The sequence below is a fragment of the Prionailurus viverrinus genome, chromosome B1 (genome assembly GCF_022837055.1).
Source record: "Prionailurus viverrinus isolate Anna chromosome B1, UM_Priviv_1.0, whole genome shotgun sequence".
Taxonomy (NCBI): Eukaryota; Metazoa; Chordata; class Mammalia; order Carnivora; family Felidae; genus Prionailurus; species Prionailurus viverrinus.
The window spans coordinates 1,754,923-1,773,315 of NC_062564.1; the positions used below are offsets into that span (position 1 = coordinate 1,754,923).

The window sequence follows — 18,393 nt, forward strand, 5'->3', positions numbered from 1 at the left end:
TGTAGGAAATTTCCAGATTTTTAAGTGTGGGTTCAAAATGTCATTGGCATGGGTTTGCACCCAGCTGTGGTTGGACAGCCTGGTTGAGGACCCAGGTCTGGAGGGAAGACTGCAGAAAGAGGCTGTCCCCAGACAGGTGGCGTGTCAGCTGGAGCTGAGGCCCGCATCCCAGGGACCGACATTGTGCCCTCCCCATGGCCCTCAGAGGATCTTGTGCACGGGATCTGTAGAAGGAGTGACTTAGGTGGTCGGAAAACAAAGTTCAATTGTTAGAAGTTAGTCCCGAACCAAAATAACTTGACAGCAGCAGGCGTCTTGATTCGGAGGACGTGGCCACATCGGGGGGGCAGGCCCCGTGGGGCAGGGGCAGGGGCAGCAGGGATCCACAGCCCTGCTCTCTCAGTCCCGTGCGAGTGTTGGGGAGAATCGCGTCTCAGCTCGGAGCCTCTGTGATCCCATCGAAAGTGGAGACTGCGGGGTCTCAAAGGGCTCTGAGTCCCGGGTGAGAAGGCCTGTGTGCTTCTGTGTGTATGTATGTGCACGTGTGACTGCTAGTGAGCGTGTGCTTGTGTGTGCACGCATGTGTAACCACGCGATGATACTCCGGGTCCAGTGCGGATTTGACAAATGATTTTACAGGTCATTGTCCACTGGAACCAGTAACTGTCCTGCAACATCTTTTGGCTTAATTGTAGCATAAAAGCATCTCCATTTAAGTCAAATTATAACTTGAAAGTGTGCCATGGAATTCAGAGCCTGCCTGGTTGCCTCCTGGTGGCTGCACAACCTCAGCTAAAGTTATTCATAAAGAGGGATTGGATTAAAAGGTTCAGTGCTTCAGATCTAGAACACAGAAGCCAGAACTTGGTTCGGAACCAAGACTGTGCCCTCGTCCCTGAGCAAAGCTCTGTTTTGATTAGGAAGTCAGAGGCACTGGTGGATGAACCATTAAATGCTTTCAGGCATAGGGGCGCCTGGGTGGCTCAGTCAGTTAAGCGTCTGACTTCAGCTCAGGTCACGATCTCACGGTTCGTGGGTTCTTCGAGCCCCGCGTTGGGCTCTGTGCTGACAGCTCGGAGCCTGGAGCTGCTTGGGATTCTGTGTCTCCCTCTCTCTCTGCCCTTCCCCCTCCTGTGCTCTGTTTCTCTCTGTCTCTCAAAAATAAATAAATGTAAAAAACAATTTTTTAAAGATGTTTTTAGGCATGATGGCTTAATTAGTGGTTGCTTTGAAAATTGAAAAATTTATTTTAAACTTTCACAGGACAATTATGTAGTCACGTTGAAGACGTGTGTCTAGTCTTGCTTTACATATTTTTTACCGCTCTCCAAGTTGTTTGTTGACTCTACTTCACGTGAAGTATGACAGACCTTATCCTTAGATCCTTGAAAGTATTTGCAAAGCGGCATATTTCATCAGGGCCTGTGCTTCAGGACCAGAGCGAGCGAAAGCCTCTCCTCCCAGTTCTGACTTACTGTTCTAATGCAGGGAAGATACGGTCCATCCTGATGATACAGGATGCGTATCAAGGGAAAGCTCAAAAGAGCGAGCAGGCAGCGGGAGGTGTGGACGTTGGCCCGCACCGTGTGGGTGTGGACCCTCCTCCTGACGACGGGGTCATTTCGTGTATTGGCGTTGTAGATGACAGGGCGTATGAGACACCCGGGCGCCGGGCGCCTTGCTGAGCTGATCGATCACCTCGTCATGCCTCACACTGTCAACGGCCACCTCGCGGGCCGTTTGTGCGGGACACGCGCCAGGTGGCCGGGCTGGGGTCGTGCGCACTCCGGGCTCTGCCACCGTGCTGAGTTGCCTCGTGGAAATGGTGCTCGTGGAACTCTGGACGCCCAGCACCAAGTGTGAACGTCACGGTTACCGATGATATTTTGCCTGTTACTTAAAATGAGCTGGGATCCTGTCCCTACTCCCTGTGTACACATAACTGAATTTGAGAGTAAAATTTTTGTTTTTCAAGATGGATCCTGGAGTCCCGAACCTCAGACAGTGATAAAACTAGGCGTGCTACCAGTTAGAAGTCTCGTAATGACGGAGGACACGTTATGGGCAGCTTCGGGAGGTCAAGTTTTTACGATCAGCGCCGAGACCCACACAATAGAGGTAAGCCCCTTGAGTGCGTGGCACGGAAGAGACGCATCTTAGAGCTGGCCCCGGTTAGCCTCCGATGCTGGCGGTCAGAGGGCCTCTGGCCTGTAGCTGATGCTGGCAGCCTCTTGCATGTGGCCCTGCACGGAGAGAATTTCCTCCTAGATTTGGGAGGGAAATCTGGGAAAGACCAGATTAAGTAGATAACTCAGCTAACCGTCCTCTAGCCACGCGCCCAAGAAAGAACTGTCGCTTGTTTATCTGCTAATGACCACAAACACGTTACTTTAAAAAACGTGCTCAGTACGAACATAATAGAGAGTCTTCAAGGACATGGACAGACTCGACATTTGATCGAAGTGGCCTTTTCCAATCAGTGCAATCCGTGGGTTATTCAACAAAGGATCAGGAGACAACGGGCCATGTGGAAATGTGGAGCCGTGCCTCTGGCCCCGAGCCTTTTCCCTTGTAAACTTTACAGATGGAGGTAATTTTAAAAACATAAACAAAATCATAAACTTAGATAGAAAGCAGTACAATGTTCTCATTACTTTGTAGCGGGAGAGATTTTCCAAGCATGACACATGCCTAGAAGTTGCCATAATAAAGAAAATAAATTTGGTGCGGTTTTAGAACATTTTCTGTGCACATTTAGTAAGTGTGTGTTTGTATAGAAACTTCTGTAAATGAAAATGAAGAAAATATATGCCACATCTGTGGCCGAGAGGTAATGTTCTTATTAAAGAGAATTCTTATTAACTTTAAGAGAAAGAAGCCAAGCTAGTAAAAAATGTTCAGAGGACATAAGGCAGCTCAGAGAAAAATATGAATAGAGCACTAAACTAAGAATCGTGCAGCACACAGGTATGTGTTCGTACACCCGGCCAGTGTACTCACACACGTGTTTACCCATACGTACAGGCGTACGTGCGTTAGCCTCATCTCTAGAAAGCGCTTGTTGTGACAAGGAGCCATTTTTCAAATGGGCAAAAGGTGAAACGTTCTCACTTTGCAGCGTTGGCGAGCTGTGGGCGCATGGTGGCTGGTCCCGGGCAAGTCCAGGGCTCCGGGACTCAGCCAGTGGAGGGAGGCCGCTGTGCAGCGTCTCCGGAAGGCAGTCCCGCGTTGGCGTCTGGCATTCAAAGGGCTCAATCCTTTTCCTGGCAATGCTACCGCTAGACGTTTGCTCCTTAGATAAGCTCATGCGTGTGTGGGTGAGGTCACGTATCGCCGCGTTGTGTGATACCACGAATAATTGAAAATACCCAACGAGCACCAGTGGGGGAACTAGGTAAATAACGTCATACCTGGCAGTGGCAGGAGAGAAAGAGCGGGCAGCGCTGGCAGGTGTTCAGTTAAGCGGGGGAGGGGCAGGTTGCAGAGAGTTGTTGTGTGAACATACACGTACAGAGGGTGCCCGCAGAGCGCTTTACGTATTACCTGTTGTTAGCAGTTGCTTAACACGTGCACGTGTGTGTACTTTCAGAGACACACAAAAAGCCGTCCTAAGCAGGGTAGCAGGGATGAGACAGAGAAAGAATTTTACTTATTATACCTTTGAATTTTTTGCCCATTTTATATATTTCTTTTTTTATTAAAAGTTGCACGTACCTAATTATTTTCTGTCTACGCGTGACCGTTTCTCGCTTCTACTCTAAATGAACTCAGATAGCAAAGGTTTTTTGGTTTTTTTTTTCCGCCAATGAAACAAATCCTGTCACAGATAAAAATTCCTCTGAGCATCACACCCAAGGTGGTAGAGAAAGGAATCTGTTCAGGGGAGGGTCCCCGTCATCCCCGTGAGGGCCCTGAGGGCATTTTGGAATGACTGTTGCCAATTTCCACAAACTCGTGATCAACTTTAGTCATCATGGACTTCCAAAAATATTTGTCTAGACTCTCCTTAGGAAGGGTCACCGGTTCAGCCAGGACAGGGGCTTGAAGACATTTTGCCAGCACTCATTGAGACACATTTCAAGACGTTCGTGAAACCTGTTCATGGACACGCTTGGTGGCAGATTCTGTAATGTCAGAAGGTGGACCGTGAGCCTCCCGCCCGTTGTAGGAGCTCCTTCACGTCACAGAGCGTGGGCTGACCGCGGTCAGAGTAACACCGAGTCCGTGCGGGCCTGGGTGGACGGTGTTAGACTGCGCGAGACCCCCGAGGGCGGCATAGGACAGCAGGCCTTCGGGAAGTCACCAGGTGCCACACCTGGACGCGCTGGGTCCCAGACGGGCTCGAGGTCGATGCACTTTCCGTTGGACCGCAACTAGCTTTTCTGTGGCTTGTCCTTGATGTGCCAGTCCAGCGTCCTGCAAGACCCCACCTCCTGCAGCTGGCAGAAAGTCAGCCAGCGGTGGCTCTGGCCGCACCAGGCAGCTGGCAGGAAAGAGCGGAATCGTGGCTTTGATGCCAGGGACACACAGGGCAGGACAGAAACGCTGGATTATTTCTGCCCGAGAGCCCTATGCCGCCGGCTGTCCCAGCCGAGCAGAATTCCTGGAAGGAGACGACGTAGAGCCTGTGAGGAGGGAGGCCCGTCACGTGCAAGAAAGGTCGGGGGAGCCTGAGAGCCTGGTGGGAAGAGAGGGCGGCACAGGTGGGGTCGGAAGGGACCTCACGTTCATTACGGATGAGCTTAGGGCTATTCCTCGGTCCCTGTGAGCATCGCAGACGGCCGCCTGGGCGGGAGGTGTCCCACGACAGCAGCCACGTCTGGCCGGGGCAGGGATACCACCACGCTGGGTGGATGGTGAGCCACCGATGTCAGGAAGTCCGTGCTCTCTGAAGGCCGGTTTGCCGGCCCCTCTGAAGGGGGTGCTGCTGGAGACCACGCACGTGGGCGGGGGGCCCACAGGACCCACAGGCCTGCAGGACGAGCAGGTTCTGGGAGGACAGGCCACCGGCCGCGAAGTGCAGGAGACACGTCAGTGGGCAGTCACGGACAGCGTGCACCAGCAGCACCGGAGATGTACCCGCGGCATCTTGGGAGCACGTCAAGGCCGCATGTGACGTGGCTCGGGACAGAAAGGAGGACAAACTGCAGTGAATGGATAAAGTAACTTGCCGAAAAGCAGTGGAAAAAAGGGGGTGTGGAGCATCGGTGGGCCCTCGGAACATTCTGGAAATGCTAGTTCTGGGCCCCTCAGCCTGCTGAATTAGAAACCGGGATTGAGGGCCAGCAACCTGTGCTATCTTGTCTTTCCTGGAGCGTCCGCAGCAAGGACAGAACGTGGCTTTGCTCCTTGATTCCCGAACTTCTGTAACATGCACGACCCTCCCCCCGGATGTGCCTTCCTCCCCCAGGGAGTAGTGACCACCATGTCATGAGCCCAAGAGGAGCAGCCGGGGAAGGCGGGCAGTTCAGCGGGCTCTACACAGCCCCCCCTGTGCTTAGACTTTTGGGACCAGCCCTTGAGTCAGAGAAGTAAGCCCACCTGTTTCCCGTGTGGCTCAGCCTCCAGTGTTTCCATCTGGAGGACCGTGTGGGGTTTGGTCTGCCCTGAGGACCCCGTGTCTTCACACGGAGTCTCCAGGCTCACACCCCTCCTCCAGACCTAGCAGACAACACCGCCAGCTGCCCAGTGCTAGCCCATCCGCGCTGGGACCAAGTCACAAAATCTGCCCCCGTGGGTCCCCATAGAGCAGGGTTGTCCAGATGGAGATGTGGATGGGGCAGAGCTTGGCCAGAAGCCCGGGAGGAAGGACCTGGTCACACAGAGAAGTAGCAGGTGGCCTTTGTGGGCAAGCCAGGGGCGACTGCAAAGCCAGACACCATGGGCAGCCCGGGAGCGCTGGGAGGCCATCTCGGGGCCATCTCGGGGCCATCTCGGGGCCACCCAAGGCCGGGGTGTGGACCTCCGTTCCTGCTCGAGATTTGGGGGAGGGCTGCTGACTCCCCACCAAAGTCGGGGGCGCTGGCCGGCCTCCTTTGGCCATCGTGTCTCCCTGTTCACGGGCCTTCCGTCCCTCTGCCCACTCCGTCCCTCTGTCCCTCCCGCCTGCCTGCTCTCGCCCCCCACCTGGGGACTGCCGGGTCTGCCTCCGCGGTGGGCGGGGCTCCAGGCGCACCCGCTGCCCCGTCCACCGCTTCTCCTTGATCTCTCCAGAATCAGCTGGACGCCCACCAGGAAGAAGGCATGGTGGTCTCTCACATGGTCGTCGCTGGCGTGGGGATCTGGATCGCCTTCACCTCTGGGTCCACGCTCCGCCTCTTCCACACGGAGACGCTCAAGCATCTGCAGGACATCAACATAGCCACGCCTGTGCACCATATGCTGCCAGGTAACTGCACCTGGGGGCAGGGGGGGCGGGGAGATGTCCCCCGAGGGAGGACACGGCGGGGGACGTGGTGCGCAGGCGCAGCTCTTCCGGGCGAGGGCGCTGTGCGTACCGCGACTCTGTGCGCTGGCGTGGAACCGTATTCAAGCACCACTTTTGTAGGTCAGGAGCCGTTGATCATAGCCCGTGTGCGCCAGTTAAGCCTGGTAAGACTCCACCCTGGGAGCAAGCTGAAGAACAGAGAGGAGGAAAAGATCTGCTGGGGCGGGGACAGCTCCCAAGGGAAGCCAGAGACGCAGCTTCTCAGCTGGGAGGCCACCAGGCACAGAGCAGGAAGGATGCCACTAGCGGGGGTGGGTGGGGTGGGACGGGGGACAAAACCAGCAAAGGTGCAGGGGTGCGGCTGTGGGGCGGCAAGTAGCTTGTGTGTGTGTGTGTGTGTCTGGGTGGCGAGTGTGTATACATGTGTGGCTCACGTGTGCATGTGCATGTAGCTCATGTGGGTAGATTCACGTGGCTGGTATGTGCGTGCACGTGGCTGGCACGTGTGAACGCGTACCTAGTGTGCATACGCACATGCACGTCTGCATAAACACGCATGCAAGTGTGTACATAAGCGTGTAGCCAATAAGTGCAAACAGGCACCTAGCACATGTGAGGACCATGTTGCCGGTGTGTGGCCAGTGTGTATAAGTTTCTAGCCAATATGTATACGTTTGTATTTCATGTAGCTGGTACAGACACCCATGGAGCTAGAGTGTATTCCCATATCTGGTACATATACGCGTGTAATTAATGTGTGTCTGTGTCACGTATAAATGAACGTGCAGCTAGTGTGTGTGAGCGCGTACCTGGTGCCTGCATGCGTGTAGGTCGTACGCGGAACGCATCGCTGGTGTGTTGGGCTTGTAGCTGGGGCACGTCCGCGTGTGACAGACATGTGTAAGCAGGTGGCTGCTGTGCAAGGGCAGAGGGGCAGAGGGAAGGAGGAGGCCGGGAAGGTTGTGCGGTCATGAGTGTGGAAGGGGCTTCCCGGCAGCGGGCTGAGAGGACGAGAGGGTGGCGGGCCGTCCTGTGGTCCCGAGGGACGCACCCCGGCAAGCGGCAGTGAGCAGAGTCACCTGCGGCGGGACCGACTGGGGAGAGGAAGGGCCAGAAAGCCTGAGATTTGGGGCCTGGGTTTTCGGGAAGAACGTGAAGTCATCAGCGACACTGGGTCCCACAGAGCCGGCTTGGAGGAAGCTAGCATGTGTGGTGCTGAGCAAAGGAGCCCCGTGGGAAATTGGAAGGAGGGGCTGGCATGCAGACGACGAGTCGGGAAAGGGGCCTGTGTGGGACTTTGCCCTCCCGGCGAGCGATGAGGGACAGGGGGACAGGGCAGACAGAGTCAGGTACCACCGTCAGGAGGTGAGAGGGTTGTGCAGAGTCAGAGGGGGCGTCAGGAGCGCAGAGAGCCCTGCAGTGCATATCCAAGCGGCCAGGAGAGGAGCACCGGGCGGGGGACGGCCACGCGCACAGCCCGAGTGCCAGCGTGCGTGCGTATGCACGCATTGTATGCACCTGGGGGTGTTGTGTGCATGGGTGCTCGCAGGCGGTGAGAGTGTGTGTGTACCTGGAGCGCTGTTGTGTGTACGTGAGCGTGCTTGCACATGTGAGTGTGGGTGTGGGTGAGTGTGGGTGTTGTGTGTGCACCACACCTGTGCATGTGTGTGTGTACGTGTGAAGGAGGAGCTGTGCTGCTGGTGTTCAGAGCAGGGGGAACCAGGATAGTAAAGGCACTGAATTTAGGATTCACTTTGGAAAAGTTCATCACGAAAGGCTGAGCAGGTTAGAGAACCCCGATCAAGTTGCCTCTTAATCGGGATTACGTGTCGGGTGACGTTTAAATTCTGCAAGTATGTATGCGTGGAAAAAAGGTCTTAGAAGTTGTCTGGGTCCCCTGCTCATGTCGGTAGTGAAACAAGTTCTCAGAATCTTCCAGACTCAGGGCAGATTTGGTGGTGAGTTGGCAGTGGGTTGGTGGCTACTTGGTGGGTTGGTGGCAGATGGGTCAGTGACAGTGTTGAAGATGTCTGTAGCTTGAGCAGAAGGTACTGGAGGAACGGTCACCGTTGACGTATTGAGAAATGAATAGTCTGGGTTCGGGTTCCAGAAAGGCTGGCCTCTGACCAGGGGAAGTACACTGCAGTTGGAAGGCGGGCCGGCTGGGGGCAGAGAGGACAGTGGGAAGCAGGGATGGTGATAAGACACGTTTGTTTGGGGCTCGGCGAGCAAGGGACAGCTGCTCCCTGGTTGTGTTTCGTGTCTGTACTGGGGTGACTGGCACGTAAAACCGCACCGGCTGTGTGGCTCGTTGCTTGCACACGTGTGCACATCGTGAAGGGCTCGCCACAACCAAGCTAATGCATTCTCCACTTCATGGTTTCCACATGTGCACGCGTGTGTGGTGGTCGGGAGATTTAATCCATAGGACGAGCTGTGTACAAATCGTTTCTTAAGTAACATAGGGCCCTTTTGTTTCGCGAGGAGCACAGATTGACACAATTTATGAGCTTGCGTATAAGAAAACGCTGGTTTACGGGCACTTCCCTGGGGACCTGGTGTGTTCTCTTTTGCACACCAGCTGGTGGAGCAGGTGTGTGCAGTCTGGATCCGTCATATCAGATGGTGTGTCGGGCAGGCTGTCATCGTGCCCGTGAGCGGCCGGCCCGTCCGGGGGACTGCCCTCTGTGCCCCCAGAGTCCTGACCCCGCGGCCCTGCTGGCCTCACTGTCCAAGCAGCCCCAGGGGAGCCCCGGACCTGCTGCCATCTTGCCCTTGTTGCTCAAGGTCGAGGCGGCTCCAGACCCCCCACAGGCTAGCCGACGAGTGCCACGGGCTGGGCCCCTTCTCGTAGGGCTGAGCTCTGTCCCTGTCCTCACTTGGCCTCACGTCCACGCTGCGTTTACAGACCCACACATGGAGTGTTTCCTTCATTTCTCACGAGCGTTTTCGTGACTGGTTTCACCCACCAGTCAATGACTCTCTTGCCTCCCTCTGCGTGGCTCTCCTGTGCTGTCACAGACCCACCTGGGCTCTGGTGGGACTGAGAGGCTGTGCGGTGAGACGCTTCCCCAAGCTCACCCTCCGCAGGCCGGACGCCGACGTCCGACGGGGCTCGGCTCTGTCCTTGTGGTCACAGCACATGTCCCCTCGGTCGTGGGTCTTCATTCCCGTGTCGCTGTCAGGCTGTGGAGAACCTCAAGCCTCCAGGCCAGATCGGGGTGGGAGCCTTCGGGTGACGCGTGTTCTGCCGAATTTCACCAACGTCTGGGGGCATCTTACGCCTGACCTGCGTCTCAGACTCTCCGTGAAGATTGTGTAGCGGCCTTGGAGGGGGGTGGGTGGTTAGAGCAAAGTCCGCTACGCTCGGAATGTTGTTGTCTTTGTCTCGTCTCCTCAGTGGCTGTGGGGTACAGTCCTCAGAAAGACGTGGTCCAGAATTGGTCTGATGTTTAAAAAAATTTTTGAGTTTATTTCTTTATTTTGAGAGAGAGAGTGAGAGAGAGAGAGAGAGAGAGAGAGAGAGAGCAAGCAGGCGCGCACTAAAGCAGGGGAGGGGCGGAGAGAGAGCGAACCCCAGGCAGGCTCCAGGCTATCAGCACAGAGCCTGATGCAAAGGCTCAAATTCGCGACCCTGAGACATGACCGGAGTCCACATCAACTGACTGAGCCACCCAGGTGCCCCCAAATTGGTCTGATTCTCGTTGCATTTTGTGATGTAGAGAATGAGAAGGCCCAAGCCCCATGTCTTCCCTTGAACTTTTACCGGTGGTCTTACCCTCAGGCCGGTGCTTCCTGGAGACAAGCGTTAGTTGGCTTCGGCTTCGGGAGACTCGGTGTTCACGCTATAGGCACGGAGGTGCGCCGATTGGAGGTCGCTGGGCTGTGTCGTTCTCTGGACACTGGTGCCTGTGACTGCCGGCGGCTTTCCCGCACTCCTGCACGTCCAGTGCTGGCCCGTACCCAGAGCCTCCGTCCGAGAGTCGTGTTCATGGGTTGCCCACATGGGTTTCGCTGTGTACACGTGGCAGAAATATGTGAAGTTACCCTTTTGTGCCCTTACCGGACGATGAAATTCCAGTAGGTTCTGGAGATGAAGACTGCCCAAGCCAGAAAGAACAAAAATGAAACACAAAATTGATACACTGGTAATTCACACCTGTCTTGGGAGTTAACAGAACTTCATGGAACCCGAATAATTCTTGGAGGCCCTAGCGTGCTTTTCCTGGAGGACATGGCTGTGCTGAGTGGGCCACGTCTGCTGCCTCTGGGTAGAGCTCTGTTCTGAAAACCATCACACCCAGGCTCCGTGACGTACAGCACATCGGCCCTCACGCGGTCGAACACGGGATAACGCAGCCTCCGGATGAGCACACACACCTTGGAGAGCAGATTGCTGGTGTAGAATTTACAGCGAAAGCGTGTAACGGGGCCTTGTTCCTTGGGGCTCCCACTCAGTTACTTACCCCACGATGCAAGCGGCACGTTTTGCTGCTTTGTCTAGAATATTCCAGGGAGACTGTTTTGACAGAGAAGTTCTGAGAGGTCACGTGAAGTCAGCCTTTCTGTGTCCCCACGGAGCGAACGCATTGCCTTCCAGGAGGGACGTGGCCACGTATGATGGCCAAATTAGGATTAGAAAAAAAGTAAAATCAGTATAATTTAAAAAGAAATACTCAATGACCACATCCTAGGGGAAGTCAGCAAATTAAACCAGACTGAAGATGATTTGTGAATTAGGAAGCAAAACTGAGGATGGGGTTTGGTATCCTGGTTCCTGCTGCCATCGTGGATTAAGTGGTCCTGGGTTAGCCAGCAGCTAATCCCGGGTTAACCAGCAGCTAATCCCGGGTTAACCAGCAGCTAATCCCGGGTTAGCCAGCAGCTAATCCCGGGTTAGCCAGCAGCTAATCTCGGGTTAGCCAGCAGCTAATCCCAGGTTAGCCAGTGGCTGGGCCCTGTCCGCTGCCTGTGGGATGTTCTGGGTGCCGGTGCAGAGAGAGGGACCCTGCTGAAGCGTTGCGTCCCACTCTTAGAGGCTCTGTGCTGCCCCCGCTCCCTGCGTCTGTTGGAGTATCTACCGCGAGCATGTGGACACACCCCAGCTTGTCGCCCGTTGATGGCAGTTGTGAACGGTGCTGAGGATCTCATCCCTCGGCCGCGTCCGCTGGCCCTATCATGTCTGACGGTGCCTGTGCACCTGTGCTCTGTGGTGTGTACAGAATTCACGCAGCACCCACCCATCTCCAGAACGACGTCCCTCAGTCAGACGTTTGCAAGTCCTGGGAACGTAAACCATCATGAGCTTGTAAAACAGGATGTAAGTCTGTGTTGAGAAGCAAAACCAAATCTTTGTTCGTTGTAGATGTGTTTTTAAGCTTATTTACTTATTTTCAGAGAGAGTGGAAGAGAGAGTGTGCACCAGTGGGGAGGGGCAGAAAGGGAGACAGAGAATCTCAAGCAGGCTCTGTGCTGTCGGCGCACAGCCCGACGCGGGGCTTGAACTCTCAAACCGCCAGATCATGACCTGAGCGGAACCAAGGATCAGATCTTACCCGACTGAGCCCCCCAGGCGCCCCTTCTTGTTTGTTTCTTGCCGTTGCAAAGAAATTCGTAAAAACGGTCGTGTTAATGTAGCTTTGGCCTTGGTACCAGGCCACTTGTTGCCATGTTTCTTACGGGAGGTGAACTTGAGGTCGATGCAGAGATGTTGGAAGGAACCTTGTCTGTGCAGGATGGGGTCATGTCAGCTGAGGTGCCACCGTGGCCTCACACACAAGGAACGCCGTCTGGTCCACGCGCCGGCTTTCGAGCTGGCAGAGAGAGGCCGGGGGTCGCCGTGTGTCTCGCTCAGAGTGGTGCCACCCGCGGAGTGGTGGTGATCACGCAGACACCCCCGGCACCCTTCAGGGCAGAGGCCCACAGGAGACCAGCCAGGCGGCCCCGTGCACTTCTGGGCCACAGGGCCGTGGCTGTAACCCAAACTGATCCAAGGGCCATGCCGTGAAGGCCTTCCTGGTGCCACCGTTCCATATGACATTTCCCAAACCATGTCCCACGTCCTTCCCCGTCCCGACAGAAGCCTGGGGTGTGGCCTGCTGTCGTTGATGAGCTGTGCCGACGAGCACTTGTAGGGGAGTCGTGCTGGGCACATGACGTAGAACACAGAACACAGATCACGTGTTAGCTCCGTGTCACCTGCTGTCACTGATGAGCTGTGCCGCGGGGCACTTGTAGGGGAGTTGTGCTGGGCGCATGACGTAGAACATAGAACACAGAATGCGCGTTAGCTCCGTGTCACCTGCCGTCACTGATGAGCTGTGCCAATGAGCTTGTAGGGGAGTCGTGTTGGGCGCATGACGTAGAACATAGAGCACAGATCGCGTGTTAGCTCCGTGTCACCTGCTGTCACTGATGAGCTGTGCCGAGGGGCACTAGTAGGGGAGTCGTGCTGGGCGCATGATGTAGAACACAGAACACAGATCACGTGTTCTGTGTCACCTGTGAGGCGAGGCCGCTCCTTCAAGGGGGCAGGGTGGGGAGGGCCGAAACGATGCTCGGCTCGCGGCCTTCCTCTTCCTGGATGGGCAGGGACTGAGTGCAGTGTGTAGCTGGAGAGCCACTTGCCGGTGGGGAGGGGGTTGGCTGGGCGGGGGGCACTCCGGGGGGGTGGGGGTGAGCACCTGCCCCGCCCCCCACCTGCTGCAGACACCGGACTCCGTCCCCTGTCCCCTGCAGGGCACCAGCGCCTGTCAGTGACCAGCCTGCTCGTCTGCCACGGCCTGCTCATGGTCGGCACCAGCCTGGGCTTCGTGGTGGCCCTGCCCGTGCCTCGTCTGCAGGGGATCCCCAAAGTGACCGGTGAGTGGACCCCTACGCACGCACCATCCCATCCCGTCAGCTCGCTGAGCCCGTCTGCCTCCTTGTGCTTTTGCAGCCGGAGGGGAGGGCCTGCTTAAACCGTGTAGATTATCTGGGGTTCCTTTTTCCCTTCTTTTCTGGCATACTCTGGACTGTCTGCTAATTGGGATCGATTCCTGCTTTTGTTTTTCTGCTGCTTCTGTTAGTGGCCCAGGGAGAACCTTTCCCCCCAAACACGTTTTCACGTTACCTTTACTGCCACCTGTTAGTTTCTGTCGTTTTTGTGTGGTTTTGCTCAGTGGGAGTGGATGCTTTTTATATTTTATGTGGCCAAGAAGGAAGCCCAGCCTCTGGACAACGTGAGGTGTGCTTTTTTGCACAACGTTGCTAGGAGTTCAAATGGGTACAGGATTTTCAGGAAGCAATTTGGCATTTTAGATCACAAGCCTGAAAAGGCTTGTGTGTCTGGATTCAGGATTTTTCAGTTCAGAAATCTGCCTTGGTAAGCAGCCGAGTCCGTGAACAAAAACAAGATGCAAAAAAGATATTCGATACAGCATTCAATTTTTAGTAGCCCGGAATAGGAAACAACTTAAAATTAGGGGGAAAGAGACAGTTGAGAAAATGGTTGCACTGCCATTTTGGTATATGATGTAGCCAGTAGAAATGGTGTTTGTGGAGAGCTTTAAATGATACACACAAAACGTCAATTCCATAAGTAAAACCAAGATCTCAAATTTTACGTTGATGATGTAACATCAGCGATGTGGGAAAAACTCTCAGAAGAAAAAGATTTGTAGGAAACTCACCAAAGTGTCAATAAAGATTCTGTTTCTATAGGTTTTTCCTACTGACGACTTTAGAGTATTTCATGTGACATCAGACAAAAAGCTTTTTTTCTCCACGGGCTTTAACAGACTTATCTTTCCCTAAGTTCAGGAGCCACCTGTTGGTGCTAAGGATTCCAATTTTGTTGATTTTTTTTTAAGTTTATTTATTTATTTGAAAGAGAGCACGAGCAGGGAGGGGCAGAGGGAGAGAGAGAGAATCCCAAGCAGGCTCTGTGCCGTCAGGGCAGAGCCTGATGTGGGGCTTGAACTCCCGAAACTGTGAGATCGTGACCTGAGCCGAAATCAAGAGTCAGACATTTAATTGACTGAGCGACCCAGGCGCCCCGGTCATTCATTTCTTAATCTCAGTTTTTATTCTGAGCTCTGTATTGCACGTACACGAAATTGCACGTAACCAACACGTACAGGTTGGACCGTGCTGATGAAGCGGTCACGCTGCACCTGCCCCTGCCCCTGGCACAGGGGCCCCTCCCTCACAACATACCTGACTATTCTCCTGAGTCGTACACCCTCGTTCTGTTGATTTTTCTGTATAGCTTTGCCAATTTGTACCTGAAAAAACCAAACTTGTGATTTTGCTGTTTTTTTTTCCATTTTCTATAATTGCCTCATAACATATGACGTGTCTGTCCCTCTGTAACTTTTAGATCACACCTCCCCAGCTGGGGTCAAGCCTTCCTGCCCCCTCTAGGTTCCCTCCAGCACCTACTGGTTGGCCACTGCCACTCACACCGGCTAAAGAATCCTGTGATTTAATCTGCTTTGGCCAAGGAGGGGTGAAGGTGAGGGCTAGGGCCTCGTGTCAGCCTTAAAGCGTCTGGTGACAAAGGGACACATGCTTCCCATCCTGGTCCCCTCACCTGTGAACCACTTAAAAAGTGCTGACACCCTGTTCCTACCTGACAACGTAGGGGGGAAATAAACTTTGTTTCGAAAAAGACCTATAGGTAGTTTCTGACACGTGCTCTTGGATTAGGTGATGTGATTTTTTTTTTCTTTTTTTTCAACGTTTATTTATTTTTGGGACAGAGAGAGACAGAGCATGAACGGGGGAGGGGCAGAGAGAGAGGGAGACACAGACTCGGAAACAGGCTCCAGGCTCCGAGCCATCAGCCCAGAGCCTGACGCGGGGCTCGAACTCACGGAGCGCGAGATCGTGACCTGGCTGAAGTCGGACGCTTAACCGACTGCGCCACCCAGGCGCCCCTTAGGTGATGTTTTAAAATTAAATTCACGTCACTTTTAAATCAAAAAGTCCCCAATGTAATTAAAACCACAGAAGTAATTCCTAGAACCTTTTTGTAACAGAAAATGGCAGGAAGCTACTGGCCGTTTACTTAGGCATCTTGTTCTTAAAACTGACACATTTCTGGCATTTAAATTTTCGTTTTTTTTTTTTAATTTTTTTTTTTTAATGTTTATTACTGAAAGACGCAGAGTGTGAGTGGGGGAGGGGCACACAGAGGAGGAGACAGAGAATCCGAAGGAGGTTCCAGGCTCTGGGCTGTCAGCACAGAGCCCAACACAGGGCTCAAATCCACAAACTACGAGATTGTGACCTGAGCCAAAGTCGGATGGTTAAACGACTAAGCCACCCAGGCACCCCGTGGCATTTAAATTTTCAATCAAGACTTAGAAAAATTAAACATGTTTCTATAGAGCAAGTGAGAAGGCATTTATACAGAGAACAGGAAAACAGCTGTTTCGCTGCTGTGAAAAGTCCCCTGTGGGTGTCGGGGCGGAGCTGCTGTGGACGAAAACCAGGGTTGTATCCTAGCCCGTCATTCTGGAAGATTTCGTGGACTTAACTAAAAATCCACGAGGTTTCGAGAAGCTGTTCTCATGTTAAGTGGTCAGTCGGTGTCCCAGTCGTGTGTGGGATTCTGTGGTTTGGACGGGGGCAGATGCGTGTTGACCCCCTCTGGGCTGTCGCACGCGATGATTGCTGAAGATTGCTGAATGACCCCTCCCCCCCCCACCGTCCCCCAGGAAGAGGCATGGTCTCCTACCACGCACACAACGGGCCCGTCAAGTTCCTGGTCATGGCCACCGCCGCCCTCAAAACAGACAAGGACAAGCCCTCGGGCAGCCCGCCACCTGGCTCAGACCCCCAGGACGGAGACCAGAAGGATGTGTTGCCAGGCGAGGGGCCGGGCCCCGGCCTGAGTCAGAGCAGCCCAGACGCCGTCTGGCTGGGGGGCTCGCTGGGCTCCGTGACCCACAGAAGCGATTTCTCCTCGTCGTCCGGGTCCCTGACCCCATCGCAGGGCTCGGGCTCCCTGGAGCCCAGAGCGGAGGAGAGCGTCGTCTATGACCTCCTGCGGCTCCCCAGCATGTTGCCGAGCAGAGGGCGGCGGGTCAGGAGGGCAAAAGCCAGCTCGGTGCTGGTGGTGTGTGGGGGCCAGGGCCACCGGCGGGTGAGCAGGAAGGCCCGGCCTCAGCGCCCCGAGGAGCTGGCCGCCTCCATCATGGTCTGGCAGATCCCCCTCCTGAACGCGTGAGTCCGCGGCCCATCTGGGTGGCCGCGTCCTTGAGGCCAAGCCGGGCGACCCGAGGGCTGTAGCCGTGTCTACACTGGTTGAGGGTAAATCACGTCTTGGGGGAAGAAATGTGCAATACCGTCGCAGTGGTGTTTTCCGGAGCGGAAGCCAGCACAGACGCCCGTGAGGGGACAGAGGACCAGGCCAGGTTGCAGCCGTGTTGGCGTCCGGGGGCGACCGCGTGCTTCGCGAGCGCGTCAGACCACGCGGAAACACAGACGCTCCGCACCCACTCGCGGGCCCTGCTGCTTAGAGAGTTCGCGGACTCAGAACTTATGGGGAAATACAGCTTATTCCGTCGTAGAGAAACTTATTAACAATTCCTAGAGTAACCTCACTCGATTCAGAGTCTCTCCTTTTATTTATATTGTATATCTTTAAATTCCAGCACAGAGTCCGTAACGCTGAAGAGAGCCAGCTAACATCCCCCCCCCCCCCCCCCCCCCCCGTCCAGGTGGTGGTATTTGCTTTCTGAAGTGAAGTGGGTTTTCCAAAGCGGCATAATGTGCGTGTTGTGTATTTTAACAAAGTAGTATTTTTGTACTGCCTTTTTTTTCTATTAAAGATTAACAGTTAATGTTTTAGTCAATATATCGTCTGTAACGTTTCACAAATAACGTTCGGCTTTGAACCAAAATGCTCAATACCTTATCAACATTTAGACTCGAGCATCCACACCAGAAGATCCTTCCCTCCTCCTCGCAAGGAGTATCAATACCCACATTAGAAATGCACGTTTCCCTCTCGTAGGAGATGCACAGTGAGCGTGTCCTCAGCTCTTTCAGGGTGTTTCTCGCGCCTGCTGACCTGGACCTCGGTGCCTGCTTCGAATATGCCTTCTGAGGTTGCTCATGGTGCTAGAGAGTGTGGGTGTGTCCCTGCTGGGGTGGGACACAGGCCGGGGACACTGCCTCAGTGTGCCTCCTGCAAGCACGAAGGCTTGCATTCTGAGGTCACAAAGCCCCCGCGCGGTCGAGGCGTGCGGGTGAGCAGTGGGCCCCGTCCCGTGCAGCGTGGGTTTACGTCTCCGTGTCGTACTCACTGAGCGGTTTGAGAACATTAATGCGGGCGTCACCGGAGATCAACTTCTCAGCACTTTACAGATGACTAAAAAATGCTAATTTTATGCCTTAGCCAATTATTTCCCAAGGTGCACATATACCCCCACGCGAAAGTAATCTCTCCCCAAGCTTTCTTAAACTGTTAGCTGCTACCTGAAGTCACAAATAAAGTCTTTTTATTTAAAAATACAGTATTCGAATTGCCTTTTTCCCCCATAAAACACAAAGGGGCAGTTGGCGGGGGGGGGTGGGGGGTTCTGAGGGGCCCTTTCAAGTTCAGGATGGCCACCTGCCGGCCTGGGAGTTTAGTACGAGTTCCAGAGACAGTCCCAGCATGAGAGGAAAACAGCGCTGTGACTTGAGGTGGGTGCTGAGCTGAGACACTTCCAAGAGACTCACGTACTTGCTGTTTTACATTTTGAGTGACGTCGCAGGTTGAATGAATTTCGTGTAAAACACGAAGACCGCGTCTGCAGCCCACCGAGCTCCGTAACGTGTGTACGGCAGAAGCCGTGAAGGTTCTCGGTCTTTTCACGGGCCGAGGGAACGGAAAACTCCAAACCAGTAGGTTTTCTTCTGGCGTAAATAAGGAGAGAACGAGGTGGTCACAGGTGGAGGTTTGCATTTAGGTTGTAACATCGATGACGTCGTTA

General features: G+C 54.3%; 1 protein-coding gene across 6 annotated transcripts in view; it reads left to right on the plus strand.

Moving 5' to 3' along the window:
• ARHGEF10 (Rho guanine nucleotide exchange factor 10) overlaps positions 1-17,270 on the plus strand; it is a 108,951-nt gene extending 91,681 nt beyond the window's left edge. For all 6 annotated transcript variants that reach the window (XM_047856719.1, XM_047856720.1, XM_047856722.1 and 3 more), the window contains 4 exons: positions 1,976-2,118; positions 6,214-6,388; positions 13,166-13,288; positions 16,129-17,270. In XM_047856719.1, coding sequence (XP_047712675.1) covers positions 1,976-2,118; positions 6,214-6,388; positions 13,166-13,288; positions 16,129-16,640 — 953 coding nt within the window. In that variant the 3' untranslated portion in view covers positions 16,641-17,270. The remainder of the gene's footprint in view (positions 1-1,975; positions 2,119-6,213; positions 6,389-13,165; positions 13,289-16,128) is intronic.
• The last annotated feature ends 1,123 nt before the right edge of the window (positions 17,271-18,393 follow it).